Source organism: Amblyomma americanum, chromosome 11 (assembly GCF_052857255.1).
Source record: "Amblyomma americanum isolate KBUSLIRL-KWMA chromosome 11, ASM5285725v1, whole genome shotgun sequence".
In the NCBI taxonomy this organism is placed as follows: Eukaryota; Metazoa; Arthropoda; class Arachnida; order Ixodida; family Ixodidae; genus Amblyomma; species Amblyomma americanum.
In genome coordinates, this window is record NC_135507.1 from 109,658,881 (window position 1) to 109,684,333 (window position 25,453).

At 45.5% G+C, this 25,453-nt stretch overlaps 1 protein-coding gene across 10 annotated transcripts in view; it reads left to right on the top strand.

Annotated features, from left to right (window-relative positions):
* Positions 1–25,453, top strand: part of LOC144110486 (transcriptional activator Myb-like) — a 195,247-nt gene that overhangs the window by 27,271 nt on the left and 142,523 nt on the right. For all 10 annotated transcript variants that reach the window (XM_077643419.1, XM_077643420.1, XM_077643422.1 and 7 more), the window contains exons 2-5: positions 7,034–7,379; positions 9,560–9,663; positions 12,883–13,011; positions 23,493–23,637. In XM_077643419.1, the coding sequence (XP_077499545.1) occupies positions 7,034–7,379; positions 9,560–9,663; positions 12,883–13,011; positions 23,493–23,637 (724 nt within the window). The remainder of the gene's footprint in view (positions 1–7,033; positions 7,380–9,559; positions 9,664–12,882; positions 13,012–23,492; positions 23,638–25,453) is intronic.

Here is a 25,453-nt window from a genome sequence, read left to right on the forward strand (position 1 = left end):
ATTGATCACTGACCGAGCGCAATAGTTTTGGCTAGTGCCCACCACGCTTCTCCTTTTTTTGGACAGCTGGTCTGCGCTTCCTTGGCCGGCGGTTGCCAACAGTTTCAATGCTGCCAATTTTGGATCTATATGGAAGCGCGAGTTTATCTAGTGCGGGGCCCTCCTTAACCGAACAGTCGCGCCACCGTTGTGTCTGTTATAATGCATGTTTTGAAGGCAGCACCGTCCTCGTTCGTTATAACTGCGGCCGTTATGTATGTGGGCTCGGCTGCACTATCATTGAGTAGAATAGCTTGCTACTGTCACAGAAACAGTCGACATAAAAAAAAATTCCAGGAACTCATTCGAAATGTGATTTTGTTTTTCTTCCCTTTGTGTTGTAATTATTGTGTTTATCATTTCACTTGTTCTTAAAATAAACAAAAAACTTGTTCCCCCGCCCCGTGATATATACCTTTAGCGGTGTAAGGTGAAAAATTCGAGATCACTGCGGTAACCTTCACTGGAGTAATTCCAAACCATTGACGCCTCCTCGGCATTCGTCGCCTCTATTTTTGCTCCTCTTTGCCTCTATTGCCCCTATTTGCCTGAGAATTTGTGCAATTCGTCCGATTCCCACCACACATCGTTCCGAACTTTCAAATTTGGCGCCGCGCGTTGACTCCGCCCGCACTTCCGGCACTAAAAAACTTCCGGCGTTTCAAATTTCGCGCCACTTTTGTCCTGGCCACGGCCACTTTTTGCACATTTTTGGCACTAATTAATTAACTATTCATCCGATCGTCACCAAACATTTTGCGCCGCATCCTCACATTCATCCTCCTTAGATTATAACCACTTTTTAGACGTTCTCTCATTCTAGTTCCCCACAATGCTTGCGGACACGTTTTGATGACACGAAACCGCCCACGTAGCCTAGTCACGCTTTCGCTCTAATTGCCGTCCTCCCTGGCCCGAGTGGCGGCGGCCCAGCGTGACTCCACTCGGGTCGGATTGCGTGGGAACGCTGTCGCTGCGCACTCGGCCATGTCCGTTTCTTCTTTGTACGAAAGTCTCGGTGGACACCGCGGATATGAAGGAGCGTCCACGATTCCGCCCTCATCACGGCATTCCCAGGGTGGCCGATAGCTTATCCCGGAATCCACCCTGGGTTCTTTAACGTACACTGACATCGCACAGCACCTTTAATGCGTTTCGCCCTACGGTGCAAACGTGCGGTCGGTCTGGTCACCGCGAAAGAGCGTGTCGTGGGCGCTGTCGCTCCTCCGCATGTTGCGCCTGCTATTCTGCCGGCCACCAATGCGTGACGGTGGGGGTGCGGCCACCAATTACACACGGCCACGCCAATTCCTCCTTCAGTTACGTTCACAGCGAACGGTGCACGAGTTGGGCGTGGGGGGTGTTCGCATGGCATCTGTTTCGCGCGTGGACTGGTCCAAAATCGGGCCCGCTAGGGGAGGTGGGCAGATGTATCGTTGTCCGCCTGCTGCGCGCGGCCGCGCGTCGTACTTTACTTGCGTTTTCGTTCACGTTTTCTTTGCTGTTGTTGCATGTTAAAATTGGTTGCGCCGCTGGACCACAGTGGTAACCCCAGCACTGGTCCAGTATGCGTGGTGAACAGAGAATATTTTTCACGGTTTTATTGACTCATATATCCTTCCTGCTGCTTTCAGTCTAAAAGAGATATTTCTCAAAATTTACTACATGTCTACGTTACAGCATTCCCTACGATATATATGTGTGTCGATGCACCAGAGGTGTTCAGTTTATCTCAAAAGGCGCATTTTCAATACGTCATTTCGTGCATCATCCACGCAATACATGTGCAATCATTCCTGCATTATGTTCACACAATACAGAAGGATGAGTCGGTGCACAGTGAGTACACGCGTTTCAGTGCATGCACGATGTACTTTACCATCATCATCATCAGCCTTACTGCACCCACTGCATGCCTCTCCAATTAACCCTGTCCTTTGCCAGCTGCATCCACCCTTTGCCTGCAAACTTCTTAATTTCATCCGCCCACCTAACCTACTGCCGCCCCCTGCTACGCTTACTTTCCATTGGTATCCACTCAGTTACCTTTAAGGACCAGCGGTTATCTTGCCTTCGCATTACATGCCCAGCCCAAGCCCATTTCTTCCTCTTGATTTCGACGAGGATGTCATTTACCCGTGTTTGTTCCCTCACCCACTCTGCCCGCTTCTGGTCTCTTAACATTACACCTATCATTTTTCTTTCCATAGCTCGCTGCGTTGTCCTTAACTTAAGCTGAACTGTTTTCGTTGGCCTCCACGTTTCTGCCCCGTAGGTGAGTACCGGTAAGATACAGCTGTTGTACACTTTTCTCTTGAGGGAGATTGGTAAACTGCCACTCATGATCTGAGAGAACCTGCCATATGCGCTCCACCCCATTCTTATCCTTCTAGTTATCTCCCTCTGCACGGTCACGGTGTCCACCCAGAAGGGAGACAGTTCCTCTACCACTTACCCGAGCCGCCACTGCGCGCCTAAGGGCTTCACGTCCCCGGCAACAGCATGCAAACATGCCACATCAGGACCAATTAGCGCGTGCGCAGTTGCAGGGCATGCTATGCTAAAAGTATTACTGCGCCTTTTTCTAAAAAACAAAAACAATTTTTACATAAACACGCTTCAGGGCCCTGGCGAAGTCATGTGTTAGTGTACTGGACGAACAGGAGAGAAGGATCCAGCATGCTGCCTGCATCAAGGATGTGGAACTGCTGAGAGATGGAGTCCAGAGCGCTATGTTCTGCACAACCCCGCTAACTGATTCCCAGCACTACACGATAGAAACTGGGTGTGGGAGCTTCCACTGTGGCAGATAGATCGTCCACGTGAACCTGCAAGAAAAGGAATAAGCATATGGCGAGGCCTCCACCCAACCGGCAACAACATGCTCGGCACAACAGCAGAAACACGACCGTGTCATTCAAAAGAATGCGTTTAAATATCGAGCCCATGTGGGTGAGAAGTGCTTTATTTACATTTTATATGTAAGCAATGCAACCACAGCACTGAGCAATGGCTGGGCTGGCTTTGTTTGCCGACTTGCTCTGGAAACTGCTGTCACCACAGAATACAGCCTCCATTAGCAGGGTAGGCAGTTCCTTAGCCACACCCAGAATTTCTCAATTTTCAGTGTGTTACAAGCCTCATCATGAAGAAAAGCCGGTGTCCGTCGTAATGTGGGGTGACCGTGTTTAAATAAGTCAATACATCCGCGAGTGGTTGGCTCTCACACTGGCTCTCATGCTGTGCTCAAACCGCAAGCTGTAATTTGCTCAGCATCACTAATCTGTGGCGAATATCGGTAGTTTGTGCCTGGAAGGTGTGGAGTGGTGCACAAACAGTAGCGCTTGTCCTGTGTCTTTTAATGCGTTTGCATTAGAAGGGTCTGTACAAGCGGAAATGGCGACGGCCGTCTGTCAGTGGTAACCTGTCCATCGGGTTACGAACTTAGTAAGTCGAGCCCACTTATAACGATATAACGAACCTGACGGTCACGCACATTACGTTCGTTGTATCCGAGGTTCGTAGTAAGTGGACTTCCACACGCAAAGTCACACACAAGGGGCGTTTATTTCCCCCTGTGCGCATCTGCCTTTTCAGTTGGTCTCACGGTGCTTTTCAAACTCGCGAGTGCGGTCATGTGCTTCTTGCCGAGACATTTGCTGTTAACAAGCTGCTTTGGGGATGCGATATAATTAACCGCATTTAAAGCATTCACGGCAGCTGGTGATAGGTCGGCCTCCTCTTAATCATCATGATATTCTTGGGAGTCGAGTAGTGCTCATATTTCGCGTACTGTAATGACTCTGCGACGTCGGAATTATCATCCACACAAACCAAGTCATCCTAAAAGACTTCATATCCTGCAAGCTGTTCATGAATGCTACATTGTCACAATTAAAAGTTCATCTGAACTCACAGGTGTTCGACTGTGTACACAGTCTTTCCCGCGTCCATAAACCTTATGCCTCACTGAACCAATTCGGTATGCACTCCAGTCAATTCCATCTAAGCGGCCTTAATCATTTTCACGACGGCAAAGATATGAGATCCTAACCGTGACGTCACCATCTGGTCTCTTAGTCACTCTCAGCATAAGCCCATGTTGAGTAACTGATCTTTCGTGTTGCACTCGGTGGCAGACAAGCTTTGTCACCGCAGTGCTCCACACAGTTGTCGAACACAAGTAGCAACTGCACTGCCATGTAGTGCTTAAAATGAACAAACCACGCGGCGAACAGTCATTGGCACACTGGTCGAATGAACAAAAGTCGCTTGTTATCTAGGCTTTTGCCTTGTGCCTCTAGCATACGAGAGCGTAGCTCGTTAAGCATCTCGGCCTGTGAGGCTTGCCGGTGGCAAAACTGTCGCTGTCGGTCGCTGTTGTCTACACTTGTGTACAGAAGGACAATAACGCGAAGCTTGCTGTGATCATTACCAGCGCAAGCGTCGCCTTCCAACTCACACATTTTGATGGGTGCATCTGGTAAGCAGTTTATTCTGTACTGTTTACGTTCCTTCTTTCTCGAATCGAAGCATTTTCTCCAAAGAAGGTGGTGGGATTGGGAGGTGCTCTTCGTTGACTGCTGCCGGAGGAAGTGCGAGGTTTTCGAAACCGGGGCTGAGTTTGGGACACCACCTTGTTCACTTTAACCGAGTTGTTCGTTGCATCCAAGACGCAGTGCATTACCCTAATGCATATTTTAGACGGTAGCACCACCGTCGTTCGTAATAAGTGAGCGTTCATTATAACTGCCGTCATTATAAGTGTATACTCCTCGGATATAACGAACCTTAGTATGCCACACATGACAGAAGCCAACAGTCACCGAAACCAAGGAGCATAGGGGCTGTCTTTTTACTTTTGTAGTATGTATCAATTGGAGATGAATAAAAGCAGGAGAACAACAACCACAAGCCGCCAATGGGATCGAACCCACGACGTCCGAATATCTTATCCGGTGCTCTACCAATTGAGCTACGGCGATGGCTGTTGAATCTTGTGCTTTCAGGGGTATTTATGTGCAGTGTAACCGAACCGGCGAAGTCTCGTCTGGTAGGGGACAGTCATACAAAAACTTAAAATAAACGCCGACCAAAAGGGAGCAGGCAGTCTCAAGCTCAAGCTCAGGCAGTGACAGTTCCTTAGCTGCATGTAGCGACTACCCAGCTGCCTTTGTGGCATATACATAAAGCAGTTATCCTGCCCAACACTTGAAGCTCTCGTGTTGCTGCCTCTGAAACGGGCCGCTCTTCCGTACACCCCCGGAATAAGCGAGGCTTTGGCGGGCATTCTGCGCACATTCAAAGTATATGTGGCAAAACTGCTTTTGAAAATCAATTTAATTACATTACTAATTACTTTCCTAGAAATCTCTCAAAAGTAACTTAATTACATTACAAATTACTGCTCCCAAAAAGTAATGACATTACATTACAATTACTTCCCAAAAAGTAATGAAAGTTACCTTTAAATTAATTTTAGTTTCAACACACAAAAAGTTGCGCATTGGTCATAGTTCCTACAATATTTTCATATTGCTTTGTTTGCGCCGCCACTGAGCTTCAAAATGGGCACCGGAAATTTTGCCCCCCATTCAGTAAAGGTAGCCCTAGTCCATTGAACTCTTTACTGATGTAGATGAGGTCAACTTAATTGCAAAATTTAATTGCTTGCATCACTCTCGAATCAGAAGTCAATCATTCAATTCGCAGTATGGTCCCACTCTCTTGATTCTGAAGAATTTGTTGTACACATAAACAGCGGGAGTGCATCGACTGCCTGTGACGCTCATCATTTCGGAAATGCACCAGGGTGCAGACAGGCTGCCATTTCTGGTGTTAAATTGACTTGTTCTGAAAGTATGTTGGTGGAAAAAAATAGCATGTCGTGGTGCTGCTGTCGTCCATATTACCCTTGAGTTAAAAATATGGATTCATAACCGGCCATAGAAACTATTTTTTTCTAGAACTCACAACCAAGTTTGTTAGATGTCATTTGAGACTTGTCAGTGCGGTGCCGTGACAATATGTATTCAGCAGTCTAGAGGAAATGACTCACTCAAGCACTCGCAGTGCATCTGTAGGAAGGGGCAATACAGCATGTCATGGCCATGGAACTCTCCCGGTGGCCCTGCCATACGCAGTGCTGGAAGATGCATCGGAGCCCTATTAAGTGGACCCATCACCAAGGTGGTGCCATTGCGGGCACGAACATCGCCTCTCCTCCGCGTGCGCCTCTTCGCTGAAGTGCTGGCTATTGCTGGCCGTGTGTTTTTCTTGCTTTGTAGACCGTCAACCCTGCAAACATGAGACCAGAGCATGGCCGATACAAGGAGGAGCATGGCAGAAGTAATTTTGCTAGTAATTAATTATTTCTGCGTGAAATTACTGCTCCAGAAAAATTCATTACATTGCTAAATTATCAGCCCAGAAAAGAAATGAATTACATTCAATTTACCAAGAAAAGTAATTTAATTAGTGTAATTTCATTACAGTAATTCAATTACTACCATGTCTGATTCAAAGATTACGTTTTTTCAATGTGTGGCAAGTGATGAAATACCGATCGATTTGTGCACTTTTCCTAACATCATTGAATATCACTTCATGGTGCCTTGAAAAAAAAAAAAAACATACTCACCAAACGCAACAAAAGAAAAACAACTAAATGAGATGGCATGATGGCATTCTCCCTTGTTCCCGTATGAAATGAATGGCAGAACGGCTTAAATATATTCGTGATGAGTAGTACTGCAATGAGCATGCACATTTTTCAGTAGTGGGCCCGCATGTTCTGTTAAGTTGTGTTTCCATTTGGCGAGCGTGTTTGCTCATCCTCTCATGTCTTCCAGGCGTCACGTGACGTCCCCCTTCTGCTTCACGAGGTGGCCAACATGCTACGTAGGCCAACATTGCGGGTGGAAGTTGGACGTCACGTGATGTTTGTCATACAGTGTCTGTAGAGACCATGGGGTGTTTGTCATGTATGTCACAGGGTGAAGCGTGAGCCGTGTACCTCCGACGAGGACGACGAGGAGAGCAGCAGCAGCAGCGACAGTTCCTCCTCGTCCCACGACGAGGCCAGCCACGCGTCGCCGGCCACCGGCGGCGCCAATACCACGGCACCGGCCAGGGCATCCAAGTCCTTGGCCAAGCCGCTCAACAAGGGCCGCTGGGACAAGGAGGAGGACGAGCGGCTCAAGCGCAGCGTGCAGGCGCTGGGCAGCCATGACTGGGCGGCCATTGCCCAGTGCTTCCCCGACCGCAGCGACGTCCAGTGCCAGCAGCGCTGGCACAAGGTGCTCAACCCGGACCTTGTCAAGGGATCCTGGTCCAAGGAGGTACAGTGCTGCCGGTCGTCCCTCGCGCATAGACAATGGCCGCAGGAGACCCCCCTTCACCTCTGCGTGAATGGGGGGTCTTTGCTGCACAGCACCGCTGGGATTTTTAGGATATAAAGAGCTGCTTCCTCAATATGTAAGGTCACTGTCCTTCTTGTCCTTCTTGTGTGATTGCTTGTTTTTGTGCTGCTCCGTTCCCTTGGTTGAAACAAAGGCGCGGTGCATTATTTATTTATTTCTGCGTGTCTAGCCGGCTTGACAAAGACAATGGGTCTTTTTGAGCTTGCAATCCTTAGCGCTAGCGCACTAAAAATGATTTTTTTTAATATAATTTCTAACTGCCCCTTATGCAAATACAAGGGCTGTGCAAATATGTGACATTTCGAATACGAATCATACGTTTGATACTCGAGAATTTCCGAATACACGGCAGGGATAGAATACCCTGCCGGCTTTCATAAAAGAATTCCATGCAAAACGTCCCAGTGACATTTCGAATACGAATCATACGTTTGATACTCGAGAATTTCCGAATATACGGCAGGGATAGAATACCCTGCCGGCTTTCATAAAAGAATTCCATGCAAAACGTCCCAGACGTTACACCCAACCTTCTTCGGTTTGTTAAAAAAATTCGTAAAATCTTGTTGGAATGTGCGTAATACAAGCCTAAAATATATTTTCCGAAAAAATTTTTTTGTAAAGTAACCTCATTTTGAACGTTTGAAAAGGCGTGAAATCAGGCACTCCTCAATAATTGATAAGTCCAAAATTTTAGAAAACACTCCACACATCTTTTACTGACATATGCACTGATTCTGGCTTTTGATACGATTCAGGTCATGTATTTTCGGACAGTATAATTATTGTTTTTACAATTTAAATAAAATGTAAAAATTGTACAGTTCTTAAATTTAAAATCAACTTCCTCTCTGGAATTAAGAAATGGCCATCTTACTTCCCTAGATATGTATTATCTATAAAAAATGTTACAGCTGATGAATCTGAATACATCGAAGTGAAATCAAATACTGAAGTTGCAGAAAAGTGTGTTTTGAACCATAAACACCCATTTATTTCACCCTGAGGTGGTCCAAGTAGCAATACAATTGATGGAGGCTTTAGTAGAACAGTTTATTGCCCTTCATTTCTGAAGTTTTAATCGAGGTGATGTTTATTTAAGCGACACAAAACTTGTGAACTTGAGCTCAAAATTTGAAGTTGAGGCTATGAGCCATCCTAGAACATAGTAAGCCTTTCCTGCACTGCATTTCATGCTTGCATCTACTCCCCAGGACGAGATAGTGTGTGAATCTTTTTGGCATCAATTTCTAGCTGCCATAATTGGCATTATTTTCTTGCATTTTTAACATCCGCGTGCTGTGTTGGCTGGCTGTTGAAAGACAATGATGAGGTTATTTCGCACGCTGTGCCTTTAATGAAGGTAAGAAGAGAAGTCCTAGCACTGATATTCAAGGTACTCCTAGCATACTCCTTGTCTGGTTAGAGTCAAAGTTATCTGAGGGGCTTAGTTTGCGAGAATTGTCATGGATGTTAAGGTTACAAATTTTTGTTGACCTGCTTAGTCAAAAGCCTCTGAAAAGTCAGTGAAACTAGTGCTGTGTAACGTTAGTGATGACAACTCTTCCATTTAACATTGTTTATGACATGCATTTGACAGAAATTGTGTTGGCATGTGTTTGACATGTCCTATGGGGGCAACATCAAATCTGGCAGATGTGGAATACTTCAAGTGCTAGCAAGCAACAGTGCTTACTCGCAACTCGAGATTTTTTATTCACTTTATTAATATACACTAGAAACCAACAGTTCAGAGCAGTCGTACGCCACGTGCCAAACTTCCAGCGGCAAAACATTAGCTTGCAGTTTTCATTCCATCAGCTAAAAAAATGTATCTCCCTTCAAGAAAGGCTAACTGACGGATCGCTAACACATGAATGACCAGTTTTTTCGATATATGGAAAGCTTCTGCTATCTCCCTCATTACTTAATCCTGGTGTTGAGATGAGGTGGTTGTCGCACAACTGTGCTATCATTGATTTCACTGAAGTGGCCTGCTGTCTGGGAACTTGTCCATCATGCTCTGAGAGGGTGGCAACACTTGTGCCTTTGCACGGTGTCCTTGATTGCGGAAGGAGGCTGTGTTGTGCTGTTCCCAGGAGGATGAGAAGGTGGTGGAGTTGGTGAAGAAGTACGGCCCCAAGAAGTGGACCCTCATCGCCAAGCACCTCAAGGGGCGCATTGGCAAGCAGTGCCGTGAGAGGTGCGTACGGGCAGTAGCCGCAGCTGTTGAGGGCACTCTCCTGGTTCTGTGGCATAACAGGAAGGAGGAACGGGAGAATGGCGCTGCTCGCCACATTACGAATTTGTGACGTCCTTTATGTGTAGCAGTGTGAACTAATGCTTCTGTTGTTCTCTTTGCATAGAGGATGCATTGTGGTGATCCCATAGAAACAATGGAACATGTTTTACTAGAATGTGGCAGTATCCATCCAGATGTTGGTAGAGGCACAATCACTCTTCCTTAGGCCTTAGGATTTGGAGATAAAAGTGAGTGATTCGAACATTGGTGGTGCTAATGCAGGATGACGAAGTGAGGATACATGTGGAGGATTACAGATTTGTCAAGGCATAAAATCAATAGAATTTATATCTAATGAAAAATGGGAAATTTATAGATAATACTTTTAAATTTGATAGATTGGATAGAGAATATAAAGAAGAAACAATATTTAGCGTGCTGGCACCCATTTCAGAAGGGACGCTCCTAGCATCCATCCATCCATAGCTGTCGCCGAATCACACGGACATAGTAGCCAGCGGTCAGTTTCTTTTGCACTGCATTCAAATAATCAGGCTGGGGCTAGAAGGAACAACAAAGTGCACTAGATGCTGCTTCATTTACAGCAAAATTTTTTCTAGTGTGGCACACAAATACCTCTCCAAGCTCATAGAGGAAATACTCTATGTAAAATACTACAATTTCTGATGCCAAAACTGCAGCTATTACTGGCTGCTGCGAGTGATGGAGGAATTACCACACCTCCTCCCCGCCACCTGCTTGTGTGCCACTATTCAGCTTCGGCAATGCTTTAAGCGTTTTGTGCCAATGAATAAAATGGGATCAGTAATAGACATACAGAGTCATCCCGGAGATAGCAGAATTTGATGATACGAATCTCGCAGCATCGCAAGAAATATTAGTAAATTTGTATCATCAAAATGAATAAAACTGTATGCAGAAGTGTGGGAAAGCATTCACGCAGATCTGATTGCAGCTGATGGGATTTTTTTAGGCTGCGCCACAGCTTAGTGCTTGCAATACGTACCACGCAACTGGCAATCATGGCTTCCGCAATGTGCTGTTGGCGCTTAGTGCTCGAGGGTGCGATCATGGCTCGCACGTTCATGTCATCTATAGCAATGTTTGGAACATGTGCCCATTGTACACACAGTGCCTGGGAATTTTAAAACTGTGATCATGTCATCGAGATTATACTGTACAGTGAAACCTCGTTAATACAGCCTCCATTAATTCAGAAATTTGGATAACATGGTCTGCTGAAACGATCCCGGCCGGTGGCTATGTAGGTCTGTCGCACCAGACGCTCATTGATTTGGATGCACGTGGACTCACATTGGTTAAATCGGACATGCTCCTGACCGGAGGTCATGTCGCAGTCTGAGCAGCACAGCATGCGACCATCTAAATATCTCGTTTCAGGTCAACCATTATGTCAGTGAAGTGCATCTTTGACGTACAGAACGGTAGGTGTGATGGCATTAGGAGGGCTGCCACCAAAAAAATGTGTGGCCGCACAGTTCCGGTTTCTCTTTCGATGGCAGCCTGGCCGCACATGGCTTGCCAGCTGCATAGTTTGGAATGCTGACTAGATCACCGTTGGCCCCATTTTCTCACTAGAAGGTGTCCTGTCGTTCCCTGTGTGTTTCCCTCATTTTGGTCCCCGCGTGTTTTTTTCCGTTCTTCCCGTGCACGCTAGTCACATGCTGTCTGCTCTTCGCACGTGACACCGCCGCTTGTCAGGAGGCTACCCTGCTGCCACCTTGCACCATGAAGGAGCCCACAAGGGCCTTTGGGCTTTGTCATTTTGGAACAGTTCTGTGTTGACATTCCCGACAGTGGGCACATGTTGGAGCAGCTGACGAAACTGAGTAAAATTGTCGTTGCTGAGCACTTTTCATGTCAAAAGCAGACGACCACCACCCAGGTTTTTACCAAATAAATTTACTTTATGATGGGAACGGTTTCTGGCAGTTTTGGGGGGCCATTCATTAATTCAGACCTTTGGATAATTCATGCATTTCTCCTGATTCCTTCAAATCCGAATTAATGAGGTTTTACTTTATGTCGAACTTAAAGGGGAGTGTGAAATAGTTTGATATATAAGCAAATGGCAATAGATCAGTTCATTTGTAACCTAGGAGAAAGAAAACAGCACCCACCTGGCTTCTTGCACTGGCATGCTGTCCGTCAGCGTAATTTCTTTCTTGTGCTATTTCGGTTTCAACTGCTGATAGGTGGCTTTGACATAAAATTGTGCTCATATGTGAGACATAAAAAAAATTGATATGATTGCTGTCTTTTAATTCACTACAATGCTCAAGCCAGCCTGCCTCATGAGTCTGAATGGCAGCGCATGTACAAGCAGCATTATATCGCAGTTTTTTCGTGCACTTTGACTCCACAGCTATCGTTCAGCTGTTGAAAGCGAAACAGCTTGACAGAATATAAATCGCAGGTGAATACCATGTGGTGACTCATGCATAGTAGTGGCTTCCGCATTGTTGTAGAGAAGAAAACATGCTACCAAAATTAGGTGTCTACACTGTGTGCCACAGAGGCTGGTACACTTTAATGTGGTGCGCCCACACATTCAGTGGTCAGCTGACCTGAAAACGGCATGACTGTACAGGTGGATAGTGGCCTGTTTAGGGAAGAGGCACATCTCTAAGAGAGCGGACCTGATGATGAAAGCTTAGTATCAGCAAATCTTGGTTCTTTTGTGTTGCTATCCGGCGGCTGTTTCCGCAAATTTCAGAAGCTTTTGAACCAAATGACCTCAAAGTTCTTTGAAGCAAGTGTGTATTATGTTCCAGGGCTCCTTGCATTTCATGAGCTGCTCGCAAAGAAGGAAAACGATGTTTTCAACAAAGTGTGGAGATGCGCAACTTGGTGCATATGTGTGCCTGCACACAATACGATATCACTCACATGTCTGAAATAAATTTTAATGGGCATTCATTGTGTTATGGCCTCAGGTCTGGCATGCAGTACTTGACCTCAAATGAATGCAAATAAATGGCCATGTCTGGTGACAAAGTGCCTGTTACATGTAGAAGCAGCCACTGGCAGCAATTGAGAGCATTACAGCAGCACATAAAATGAGCCGCCTTTTCCTTACAAGATGGGGCAGGCAGGTATGTGCAGCATAAAAGTGAGCATGTGGGTGGCACTGCACAGGTGGCACAACCACCTCAACCCAGCGATCAAGAAAAGTGCCTGGACGGAGGAGGAGGAGCGCGTCATCTTCGAGTACCACCGCCTGTGGGGCAACCAGTGGGCCAAGATTGCCAAGTTGCTCCCCGGACGGTGAGTGGGAACAACAGGCGCACATGCTTTATTGCACCTCCTTCCTTCATCAACATGTGCACCAACCACAAAGGCAAAAGCCCTAATCATCCTTGCGGTACAAGTGTATGGGCACCTCGCAGAACCTTCAGCGCCATCTGGGAAGTCTGCTGCCCGACCAAGGTCAGCAGCTCGGACCGAGTGGCCTATCTGCTGTTAACTCGGGCTTCTCGGTTCATGTCCAAGAGCTGTTCTATTCCCTTCCCCACGATGACCTGTTCCGTGCAGTCCAGAACTGTACTGATCGATCTGGTGCTGTCTTTCCAGAATGCGTGTGGTATTTCAGTGGAAGGTTTTTTGGAATTGTTTAAGGTATATTTTACTTCGACGTTTGTGAGTTTTCAGGATAAATTTTGCATGCAGAAACGCAGCATCTATATCACGTCGTGTGTGGCTCCTGTTTTATCAGAGATCCTCTTAGCTGAAATTGACTGCTCGCTATCGCGGGTACTATCTGACGACCGTATCATTCGGGTGTTCCGTTACGTCAACAACCTTTTAATCCTTTCAAATATTGACCACAATGATAACTTGACACTGGTGGCGATGGAGGTTTTAGCATCTTTAAAGTCTGCTTTTCCCAGTTTTAATTTTACCGTTGAACTTCCTGGTAACTCGTGTTTGCAATTCTTAGATTAAAAATTTTTTTTAAACGATCCTGACCACCACTGCTGGGTGTACACGCGTAAGTCGAAAAAGGCACTTCTGCCCTTTGACTCGCGCCATTCGAAGCTGGTCAAGAGGGGTATTGCGTCAACTTGCCTCAGGGCTTCGTCAACCAAGTCTTGTCCACATAAGGTTCAGGTTAGCTTTGATGCTTAGGTTGATTGCCTTCGGTCTGCTGCTTTTCCACTAGCCCTTCTTCAGGCAGTCGCTGAGTCCCTGTTGAAGTCCTTCTGTCCAGACTCAAAGCCTCGGGGGGCCAGATGCACAGGAGAGGCGGAAGTGTGAAGTTATACCTTATGTTCACAGTGTCTCGCACAGCCTGAAGAGGATTGCCGGTAAATTCGGCGTAGAGGTCCTTTTTTCTGCACCTTGCAAGCTGTCACGTTTGTGCAATTTAGTTAGACCAGATAGGCAAAAGGAGATTGAGTGTAGCACTAACCACAGGAACAAGTGTGTGCACTGTATACCGAATGTAATCTGCCAAATTCCGCTGAGCTGTGGTAAGGTGTATGTCGGGCAGACTGGCCGCTGCATCAACATAGATTATTAGAGCATGCCAATTCCTTACCTGATTCATGGGGGCAGCATCTGCCTAAGCATTGTAAGACCTGCAAGCATTTATTTTATTTATTTATTGATACTGCGATCCCGTAGTTGGGATTTTAGCAGAGTGGGGATACAAACTAGGCAGTTTAACAAAACAGGCAAAGGTAAACAAAAATAACAGTGCAAGTTGAAGCTCTTCTGCACCATTGCGAATACAACAATTAAACATATACAACAGAACAGTGAAATAGCAAATGCAATAAAACTAGGTGATATGTTGCGAGAACAATGTCAGTGACGGCTGCAGCACTTCATTGTTAGTGAGGTTATTCCGATCGAAATAGTTCGTGGAAGGAATGAGTATTTAAAGCAGTTATTTCGAACGCGAAAAGGAGTTAAAGTTAGCTGGTGTCGTTGTCGAGTCGCATATCCGGACGAAAAAACAAACAGATCGGTGAGTTCTGTTCTGTAGTGTCTTTTCATTAATTGATACATAAATTTAAGTCGTGCACAACGATTTCGCTCAGTTATTGTCGGAAGGCCAGCTTGGATTAAAAGATGTGTTACTGATGTACGTCGGTAATTGTTATATATGTAGCGTGCCGCCCTCTTTTGAACCTTCTCTATTTTATTCGTGTTAGTTTGGGTGAATGGGTCCCAAATGATAGCAGCATAATCTAAGCTGGGCAGAACAATACATTTCTAAGCAAGTAGGCGAACAGATGGGGTAAACAACCGCAGTGCCCGTCTCAAGAAAAACAATTTACGAAAAGCGTTACACGTTATGAAGTCAATATGTTTCTTCCAGCTAAGAGTGTTAGTGACCTAGAGCCCTAGATATTTATATTCTGTTGCTTCTGTCAGTGTCATGCCGTTAATACAATAATCGAAGGGTAAGACTTTTGTTTTTGTGAGTGATTCTCATTAGTACAGTTTTTTCAAAGTTAATGGACATTTGCCATGCTTCACACCATGCGAAAACTGTTTGCAACGCATTATTAGGTAATAGCTGATCGGAGACATTTCTTACTTCTGTGTAAATAACACAATCATCAGCGTAAAGTCTAATTTTCACAGGAATGTTAGCGACAATATCATTAATATATATTAAAAACAACAGAGGCCCAAGAACAGAGCCCTGAGGGACGCCAGAGTGAACTGTAAGCCGGTCAGAAGAATGATCTTTAAAAACAATGAATTGTTCTCTGAGAGGTAGGCTGAAATCCATTTTACTAGTTGTTCGTTATGAAGTACTGTGTCTAATTTATAAATTAACTTTTCGTGAGTAACCTTATCAAAAGCTTTCGCGAAGTCCATAAATACGGCATCAATCTGCGTTCCATTGTTAATTGACGAGGCAAAATCATGTATAGTTTCGACTATAAGTGCAGATCTCCTTAGGTGGAGACATGAATGTAAACATGATTGTACCTACTCCTTACCAGAAAGACCTGAGCCTTACCCTTGCTACATATGGCCTATCTCATGTATTCACCCACCCAACACGTATAACAGAACAAAGTTCTACATTGTTAGACGTATTTATTGCCAATGTTAACACAGACACTATATTTGCTGTTACTTTTTGTACAGGTATAAGTGATCATCTGGGAACTTTTTTATTCGTAGACAAGCATATCTCCATAAAGTGGAATGAACCAAAGCACGCATATAGCCAAGTTATTACATCTTTCCGCCACGAAGTTGAAAAACAAACACGGGATGCTGTATATGAATGCTGTGTGAGTAACACAGCATAGCTTAACTTTTTAAGTACACCTAAGAAAATATACCTCCAGCATTTTCCAGTAATACAAGTAAAAAAAGCCAAGGAGAGCGCGAAAACCTTGGTTTACGAGAGAACACCTGAAAATGGTCAAGCATAAAAATGCGTTTTATGCCAAATTTGTGAGGACTGAAGATCTAAATATACTTGCAGAACTTAAGAGCTACCGGAATGAACTTAAGTCTACGCGGAGGAAAGCTAAGGATTCATACTTAATACATATGTTTCATGCTGAATCTGCACTGCGGCCAGATGCAGCTTGGCGCAAGTTGAGCTCCTTGGTGTGTCCCGGTACTTGTACGCTTACACTTGGCACCTTTAGGCATGAGAAAGAACTCTCCGGTGTTCCATTGGCAGATGCTTTCAATCACTTTTTTATTCAGCAAACCAAAAATAGTGAACTCGATGGGAGCACCATTAGAAACTATGCTGAGTACGTGCGATGAAACGATAGAATAAAATCGCTGTTTTTGGCCCCGACTGAAGCAGCTCAAGTTTTCTCTTCCATAAATAACATGAAGAATAGTAAAATGCAGGATGTAAATGGCTTTCAGATATTACCCGTAAAATATGTTCTTGATATACTGTGCCCAATTATTACCTATATTATGCAAATTGCTCGAGTAATACCCATTTTTAAAAAAGGTGATAAGAACCTATTCACAAACTACTGACCGATTTCCTACTACCTGTGTTTTCTAAAGGCATCAAGAAAATAATACATCACAGAGTGACTTCTTATTTTGATGAAAATCGCTTATTTCTAGATTTTCAACACGGATTTAGGAAGAAAAAAATCTACGGAGACAGCACTCCTATCTCAAAAAGAAATTATAATTAAGGCATTCAGTGAAAATAAGCTCACCATGGGTATTTACATCGATTTCACTAAGGCCTTTGACCTCATAAATCGTAATATTCTTCTTTCTAAGTTACAAAAGTATGGTGTCCGGGGCCTAGTGCTAACCCTATTACAATCTTATATCACAGAACCCAATATGTAGATATAAATACTGCAACCTCTTCTACCCTCCATATAACATCCGGAGTGCCCCAAGGAAGCATTCTTGGGCCTTTACTATTTTTAGTTTATATAAATGATATCATCTACAGCGCGAGTAATGTTCAGGATGTGTCATTTGCGGATGACACAGCCTTTTTTGTCACAGGTACTTCCAAGGCTGACGTTGAATGCAAAACAAGCGATGCCCTTGATAAACTGCACTCATGGGCTGATGCAAACTCCCTGCGCATAAATCCGTCAAAAACACATATTTTGTTATTTGTGTTTTTAACCTCCTTAAGGGAAAGAAAATATCTAGACCTTTCAAAATACAGTTGTTGACCGATTTTTCGGACTTGGAGGGACCTGAAAAATGGTCCGAATAATTGAACAGTCCGAAAAATTTGTGAAGTACAAAAAGATCACTTTAATAAGGTGAAGTCGGCTTAAAAATATCACTGATTTTACCTTGCGGAAAATTTCTTTTGCTGGCAATGATTTGCACCTGTATTTGCGGAAAAAGTTGTGCTTTCGCTGTACACGCTAGACAGTAAGGTCACGGCATTTAGTTGAACACTTCCCACGCTTCTTTGACGGACCCGGCGGCACTGGCGGGGCCATGTTGTCCACAACACGAGTGTGCACCACACTGCTCCTCAAACACACACAAAGACAAGGCACCTTCGTTCAAAGCGGTGGAACCGCCAGACGCAGTCACAAAACAGCGAATGGATGTAACTTTGTGAAGACTGAGCGCCACTCGGGCAACACGGTCAGAGAAACCCAAGTGACGAAACGGCGAATGGCGAACGTATGAGACCCGCCGCAGTGGCTCAGTGGTTAGGGCGCTCAGCTACTGATCCGGAATTGCCAGGTTCGAACCCGACCACGATGGCCGCATTTCGATGGAGGCGAAACACGCAAAGGCTCCCGTGTGCTGTGCGATGTCGATGTCGGTGCACGTTAAAGATCCCCAGGTGTTATTCCGGAGCCCTCCACTACGGCACCTCTTTTTCCTTTCTTCTCTCAGTCCCTCCTTTATCCCTTCCCTTAATGCACGGTGTCCGCTGAGATGTCAGATAACTACTGCGCAATTTCCTTCCCCTAACAACTAATTTTCAACGTATGGGACAAGCGATAACTGCCCGGTGACAAAATTAAGTTGACGGCGATGACAATCCCACTGCCACCTTGAAGTGTCAGAGATCGCGAAGACCTCTACTGGCAGAAATGAGGTACCGAAAGTATGTGAACCCAATCCAACTGCAGCGTACATCCACCTCAATCCTAGATCGCGCCTCTTGCGCCGGCGAAAAGCCTATAAGATGGCCAATTTTGGCCCGCGGGCGACTGAAATTAGTCCGAAAAATAGAACTTTCGGACTTTTGAAGTCCGAAATATCCGTCGCAAATATGTATGCACTTCTATGGGGTGACTGACGGTGCCTCATCGAGGTCCGAAATATCCTTCAAGTCTGAATTATTGGAGTCCGAATTACCCATCGGCTACAGCCTTAAATAGCCAACTAATAGAGCTTGTGACTTCTGTAAAAACACTGGGAGTTATCTTTTCAAACAGCCTAACTTGGAATGCGCACATGGAACACATTTGTTCGAAAGTTTCCTCAGCTCTAGATACACTTGCTCGCTTTAGACATATTTTTCCAGTAAGGGTAAAGATGTTGCTCTACAATGCATTAGTGCTAACTCACAACCAATACTGCAGCTTGGTTGGGGAACAACAGGGGTAACAAATCTTCATAGATTGCATTTGCTGCAGAAAAAGTCGCCCAGTTCACAGCGAATGTGCCATTCCTTTTCCCCACAAGAAATATCTTTATTAAGTATGATATCCTTCTAATCTTCGCATTATGTTTATTTATTTACAGTATACTGCAGGCCCTTCTGGGCCCTAGCAGGAGGGGCAATACAATGCAACATGAATATACACAAAAACAGTAAAGAAAATTCGAAACAAAGCCAAGTAAGTTTGATGGCGTCAACCTTCTATTTCTTCAATCGATTCTATGTCACATTGTGCTGTTAAAAGTAAAGCATTCCATTCAGTAGCGGTGCGAGGGAAGAAGGAGTATTTAAATAGTTTAGTTCTGGCGGTGAATGGAATTAGTGAATCAGAGTGGCGATGTCTTGTTGGTCGTGGAGTGGAAAATGGCTTGACGTAGAAATCTGGGCACATTGACAACTTGTATTGTTTTAGAAGGAAAAGAAATTTTAATCTGAGAATTTTACGTCGTACCTGCAATGTTTGAATTCGGTGTGATCGCATTATGGCAGTAGGTGAGTTGGTTGAACGGTATTTTGAAAAAATGAATTGAATGGCCTTGCGCTGGATCATTTCAAGTGCTTGAATGTTACTTTTAGTAAATGGGTCCCACACAATGGAAGCGTATTCTCACTTGGGTCTGATCAATGCAGAATAGGCTAAAAATTTCAAGTCCGCAGGAGCATTCTTCAGTTTGTGCTTGAGGACACGAACTTTACGAAAACCCGATGCACATACGTTACTTATATGTTTGTTCCAGCTTAGATTATTAGTTATCATCACGCCAAGATATTTATATTCAGTTACCTCCGAAAATGGAAATGAAGGAAGAGCGTAGGTGTATAATAGGCTGTTTTTTTTTTTGTTAATCTCATAAAAATGGTTTTCTGAGCGTTAAGTTTCATGTCCCACTGATTGCACCAATCCAAAATATTCTTTAGGTTTAAATTGAGTAATAGTTGGTCTTCATGACAAGTAATTACATTAAACAAAACGCAGTCATCTGCAAACAGCCAGATTCTAATGGGATGAGTAACTACTTTAACAATGTAGCAGCTAATAGTAGTAACTACTTTAACAATGCTTTTACAGGCTTCTATTATGCTATAAATGCTCTTCACAACAACTTGACTGTACTTGGACAACTGAGAGAAAACAACAGCTGCCGTAACACAAGACACAAAGAAACTTGGATCACTCCAACACCAAGAATTTACTCTATGAACGAGTTTTTAAGTTATAACCTTCCTGTCTAGCTAAACAAACTAGGCCATGACTACAATTTCTGTGTGTGAAAGAAGCAGACGTATGAATTTCCTTGTTCATTGTCTATCCTGTATATTCTAGTTACTGTTTGCAAACATTTGCTTTGAGTGCATGTGTGCTGGTGCTTAGCGTAAGTGTGGATGTGCATGGCCTACCCATGACATTGATGTGAATGAACTTCCTTCCTTCTGTACTGCCACTATCTCAATGAGTCGGGACCACAGCCTCCTTTGTAAGGAAGGAGAATAAACTCTTGTTTGCTGACCTCTGGTGCTGCATTTAAAGGCCTCCTCCCATTGTGCTGGGAATGTGCCTCCATTCCTGTATTTGTGATTGACAGGGGGTGCACTAGAGGACGGCTCCCATTTGTGTGTGCATGTTGCAAGGCACATGGAGTGTCGGGCAGAGGCTGCCTTGTACCTGAGTGCCGGGCAGATTTATGTGCTGAGCCATTGAGGACAGCTGGTGTTCTTCTCTGGCTCTTCCTGGCAGCAGAAATCATTTTTGTTGTTGGAAATTGAACATCCGTTTTGACTGTGATCTCGATCCGTACAGTTCCTCAACATTAGCTAAAGGGAGAAGTGGTGCCACCGTCTGTGTCATTTCTTAAAGGGACTATGCAATGAATAAAAAGTCGCTTGTAAATGTTTTCAATGCTTAGAAATGATGCTAAGAAGCATTCACACCAAGTATGAGTCTTCGGAACTAAGCCGGCAATTTATTATGAATTTTTAAAAACCGTGTTTTTTAAAATTCGGGGGCCGATTGATGTGCTCGTAGTGACCGATTTTGAAACTAAAATCGTGAAAAAAGACGTCACAGGCACACTTCCGGTAGCCATGAAAATTATCTGCTCGTGCCGCCACGTGACCCCCTCGGGCAAGCGCGAGCCAGGGCATTGCCTTCGCGCATATGGTTTCAGTTTACCTCTGCCGCCTCTTTCTGTCGAGAGTTCCGGAGCCACTCGCAGTGACTCGCCGAGTCGCTACTCTCGTCGCTGGCGTTCAGTCGGTATGGCATGAACACATAGAGCTCGATGCCCATCGCGGCCGTAAGAGCGAGCAGTTGCGCCTCGAGGTCCGGGTCCATTACTGCTAACTACAACAGACGACAAGCAAAGAAACCCAACGCGCGCCACAATCACGCCGCCGACGCTGCTGCTGGGGTGCTAGGAACGACAACCGGAAGTTGCAAAAGGAACGTCAGCAGATGACGTATTCATGGGCGGGGCCCAGTCCCAGAACTGTTTTCTTTATTTTTGTCTGGTGCCCGGCGTGTACGAGTTGAGGGGGGAGAGGAGGAGCGTAATTTTTAATCGTCTATATCTTCGGTGTTATTGATACTAGCTTAAAAATTCTTGCGTTGGGGTGACGAGTGATGAAATGCGTATCTCTTGTCTGCTTTACGTAATTTCAATTTATTGCATAGTCCCTTTAAAGAGCACTGGGACGATGAGGTTTCGCATTTGGATTGGCTAGTGTTGGGTTGAAAACATGGATTCTGCCTCATGGTTGGTAGCTGTGCCGCACTGCTTTCATATCTGTACGGAGATTAAATTATTTCAGTACAGTAAACGCTCGTTAATTTCACCCTTGTTAATTGAGAAATCTGGATAATTTGAACAGCAGGTGTGGTCCAATGACAAACACGGAACAGCGCAAACACAGGACATTTTAGAACGAGCAGCACAGGTGCCTGTTCTACTTTGTCCTGTATCTATGCTATTCCCTTTTTGTCATGTTACACCGTCTAGCCCACAACAGCACCCTTGTGAGCTTAGTTTGAGTTGCACTTCCCCAGCTTCGTACTAGCCCGCGACGACTGCGGCACATGTATCCTTCAGCCAGCCGAGTCCAGCTGCACCCTGTTACGGACGCCGCTGCACATTTCTCTTGCTTCCATCCGTGTGGTTCTTCGAGTGCGCCGGAACTGCGCGCCGTCATGTGCCATTCGTTCTTTATGTGATGAAGCTTCCTCACATGCATGAAGGATGTCGCTGGGGCCCTTTCATTTTGGAGCTGTTTTGCTTTGATGCTCCTGACAGTGTGAACGCGTTAAAGCATTGATAGAATTTTGCAAAAGTCACTGTTGCTCTGTTCTTGTTTCAAAAGCGGGCGACCATAGTGCAGGCTTTCACCAAATAAATTTGCATGTATGCAAGCTGTTCTTGCCAGTTTTGTCAGGGTCATTTGGTAAATCAAACTTGGGTACTCAAATGTTTTTTCCGGTGCCTTGAAGTTCAAATTTTCATTTATTTAATAAGTTTAACACAAGTGAAAGTGGAAACATTTACAGCATTTCTTGGGTATTTGCCTCAAGAAGAGGTTTGGTGCTACGACTGAATCCATGTTTCATGTCCAGGCCAAGTAGGAAACCCCCCTGTATTTATTCCTGTGCCTCTCCCCATGGTGGATGGACCGTGCCAGCTCACTTTATGCTCTGTGCTGCCTTGATGTTGCTTGGTTTGAAAATGGCTAGTGGTGGCTACACCGTGATTTGGTTCTTTGGAGAAGAGGGCTTAGACAGTTTCTTCTTGAGCACAAAAGCAGGGTGGGGCACTAAGAAACAGCACAAAGGGTGGGGGGATGCTGCACTGTCAGTCGTCCTTTTTCTCAACAGTGTTTTCACTCGGGGCAGGGTTTAAAGCGGGCCAGTCTGTCCACTTTGTCAATCCGTTAATTCTGTTGCATCCACACGTGGCGGCGCAGTGGTGCATTGCCTTGCGTACGCGGCAGACTGGCATGGCACTTGTGCAATTAATGAACTCCTGTGCCAGCCGCAACAAGGTAGTACTGAGACCTCGGGAGCAGGTCAAGTCTTGCGCTATCACGGGATGGTTGCGGGTGAATCCTGTCCAGGGCAGAAGCAGCTCATGAAAGTTTTCTTGGGATGGCGTTGCGCAAACGACAAGACGTACACAGGAAAAGTAGAAGACGGCAGATAGACGTACATCTTGTCTTTTGCGCATTGCCATCCCAAGAAAGCTATGCACCAACTCGCCCAGCAGCAAGTTCTTGTACATTGACTCTTGAAAGTGCTGTTGAGCGCCTGATTCCACTTTGGTTACTTTTTTCCCGACGCCTACATAGTGTTGTCATTTGTAAATGTGAGGGGTGAGTGACACTCTTATGCGACACCTTTTCACTTGCCCTGACTTGATCTGCACTCAGATTATTTTCTCATTATGGTTGATTGTATATTTTTTCTACTTTTTTTGTTTTTGTGCACAGCCGTAGCGTCCATATGGGTTTCCACCAGATTCCTTTCATAGGAGGCCCCATTCACAGACTGTATGTGTTATTGGGCTGAATTGGACTCCTGTCATGCAGCAGAGGAGAAGTGCATGCATTTGCCCCCACAGCCTCTGCTGAGCTGAGAGTGGGCTTGTTGCAGGACTGACAATGCTATCAAGAACCACTGGAATTCAACCCTTAAGAAGCGCGTCGAGGTGGAGGCAGGCGGCCTTGGCGATCCTTTGCGCAAGAAGTCCTCTGCCAAGGAAGCGGCCCCTGCAACATCCTCGTCGGGTCAGCGCACGGTAAGTCTAGATCTGAAAAGGGGCTGTTTGTTACTTGTGAGATATGTTTGAAAAATTACAGTGCAGAAAACGGGGACATTAAGGGTAGAAAACACAGGACAAGCGCTGTCCTGTGTTTTCTACCCTTGAAGTATGCAGTGCTTGTCCTGTGTTTTCTACCCTTCAAGTATACAGCACTTGTCCTGTGCTTTCCACCCTTCAAGTCCCCGTTTTCCGCGCTGTAATTTTTAAAATATGCATCACCAACTCGCCCGCTTTGCTATCGTAGTGAGATATGTGCTTGCTGAACATTGGCCCAAAGGTGAATGGGCCAGTATGGGTGCCACAACTGTTGGCACTGCAATGACAGGCAATGTTGGCAAGTAGTGTATCTGCTCGTGCAATGAGCGCACTTTTTTTCCCGGAAAACTGAAGCAGAGTTGGGAAGTGTGCTTATTATGCAGGGTAAATTTTACTAACACTTTTTCAGGATGAGCAAAAAATGGAGTAATGCAAAAAAAAAATGATTAGATAGCTTACCTTTTGCAGTAAATATACGCATACACTATTTGCAGACAGCTTTTTTATTGCACCTTACTCATTTCTCTATGCTTCACTCTTGGTCAGAATCACTAGACTCGTCGTCCAGGTCGCTGGCCACTTGCATATCGTGCTCCCACAGCTGCCATCCAGTGCATTTGCGATTCCAGTCTTGTTGAATCTTTTTGAGATCAAGTCAGCTGGCAGCGAGCGCAATGCGTCCAAGATCCAGGAGCATACCAGCTCAATGGACGGCCTCTTAATATTGCCAGGGTGTGTGCCCTCCCTGGGCTATTTACAGGCGGCTCACACTGTCCTTGAACAGCTTGTTCACACAAACATCAAGGTGCTGCAGCACCCAAGTGAGTCCTCCCAGAATGATCTCAGTCGTTTAGTTCTTGGCTTATGTTCTCTCCCAGATGGCCGTGAAAACTGTTGAGCACGAGGAGAGATGAGAGAAGCAGGCCACCAGGTCACCACCCCAGACAGTCCGCAGCCGCCGCGGTGGCGGAGTGGTTATGGCGCTCGGCTGCTTGCCCGAAAGACGCGGGTTCGATCCCGGCCGCGGTGGCCGAATTTCGATGGTGGCGAAATTCTAGAGGCCCGTGTGCTGTGCGATGTCAGTGAACGTTTAAGAACCCCAGGTGGTCGAAATTTCCGGAGCCCTTCACTACGGCGTCCCACATAGCCTGAGTCGCTTTGGGACGTTAAACCCCCATAAACCAAACCAAACCAGACAGTCCGGACCCAATCAGCCATTAAATCGGCCGACATCCATCCCTTCTCTTAAGCTCGTACGTGCATGCCGGCTGGGAAGGCGGCCTTTGGCACAGTTTTTTTTTTACTTCATGCCGTCTGCCCTGTTGGCCGGCATTACCGTGAAACATTGCATTCGACCATCCTGGCATATCAAAGTTGATGGCTGTCTGGTCGCTGCTCCCGATTTGCGAGAGTCTAGGTCCCGCCGCAGGTGTATCACAAACTTGTGAAAGTCCGCTACCTTCTCTTCGTAGGCAGTCGCTGACAAAGTGATGTGCGCTTCCTCAAGCACAGTCCGTTGTGCCGCATGAAGCGGATCGTCCACCCATTACTCACTTTGAAAGCGGTGCCTCACGGTGCCATCCTTCCTGGCTGTGGCTTGCATACGCGTCCTGTCATTACGTGAGAAACGACACAGCCTTCCTTTCGCACATGTTCTAGGACGTCTTCTTCCACACCAAGAAACTTTCCGGTCTTTGGTTCCTTATAGGCGCGCTGCTCCTGATTCGTAGCACGCAGCTTGTTGTGCTGCGTCTGC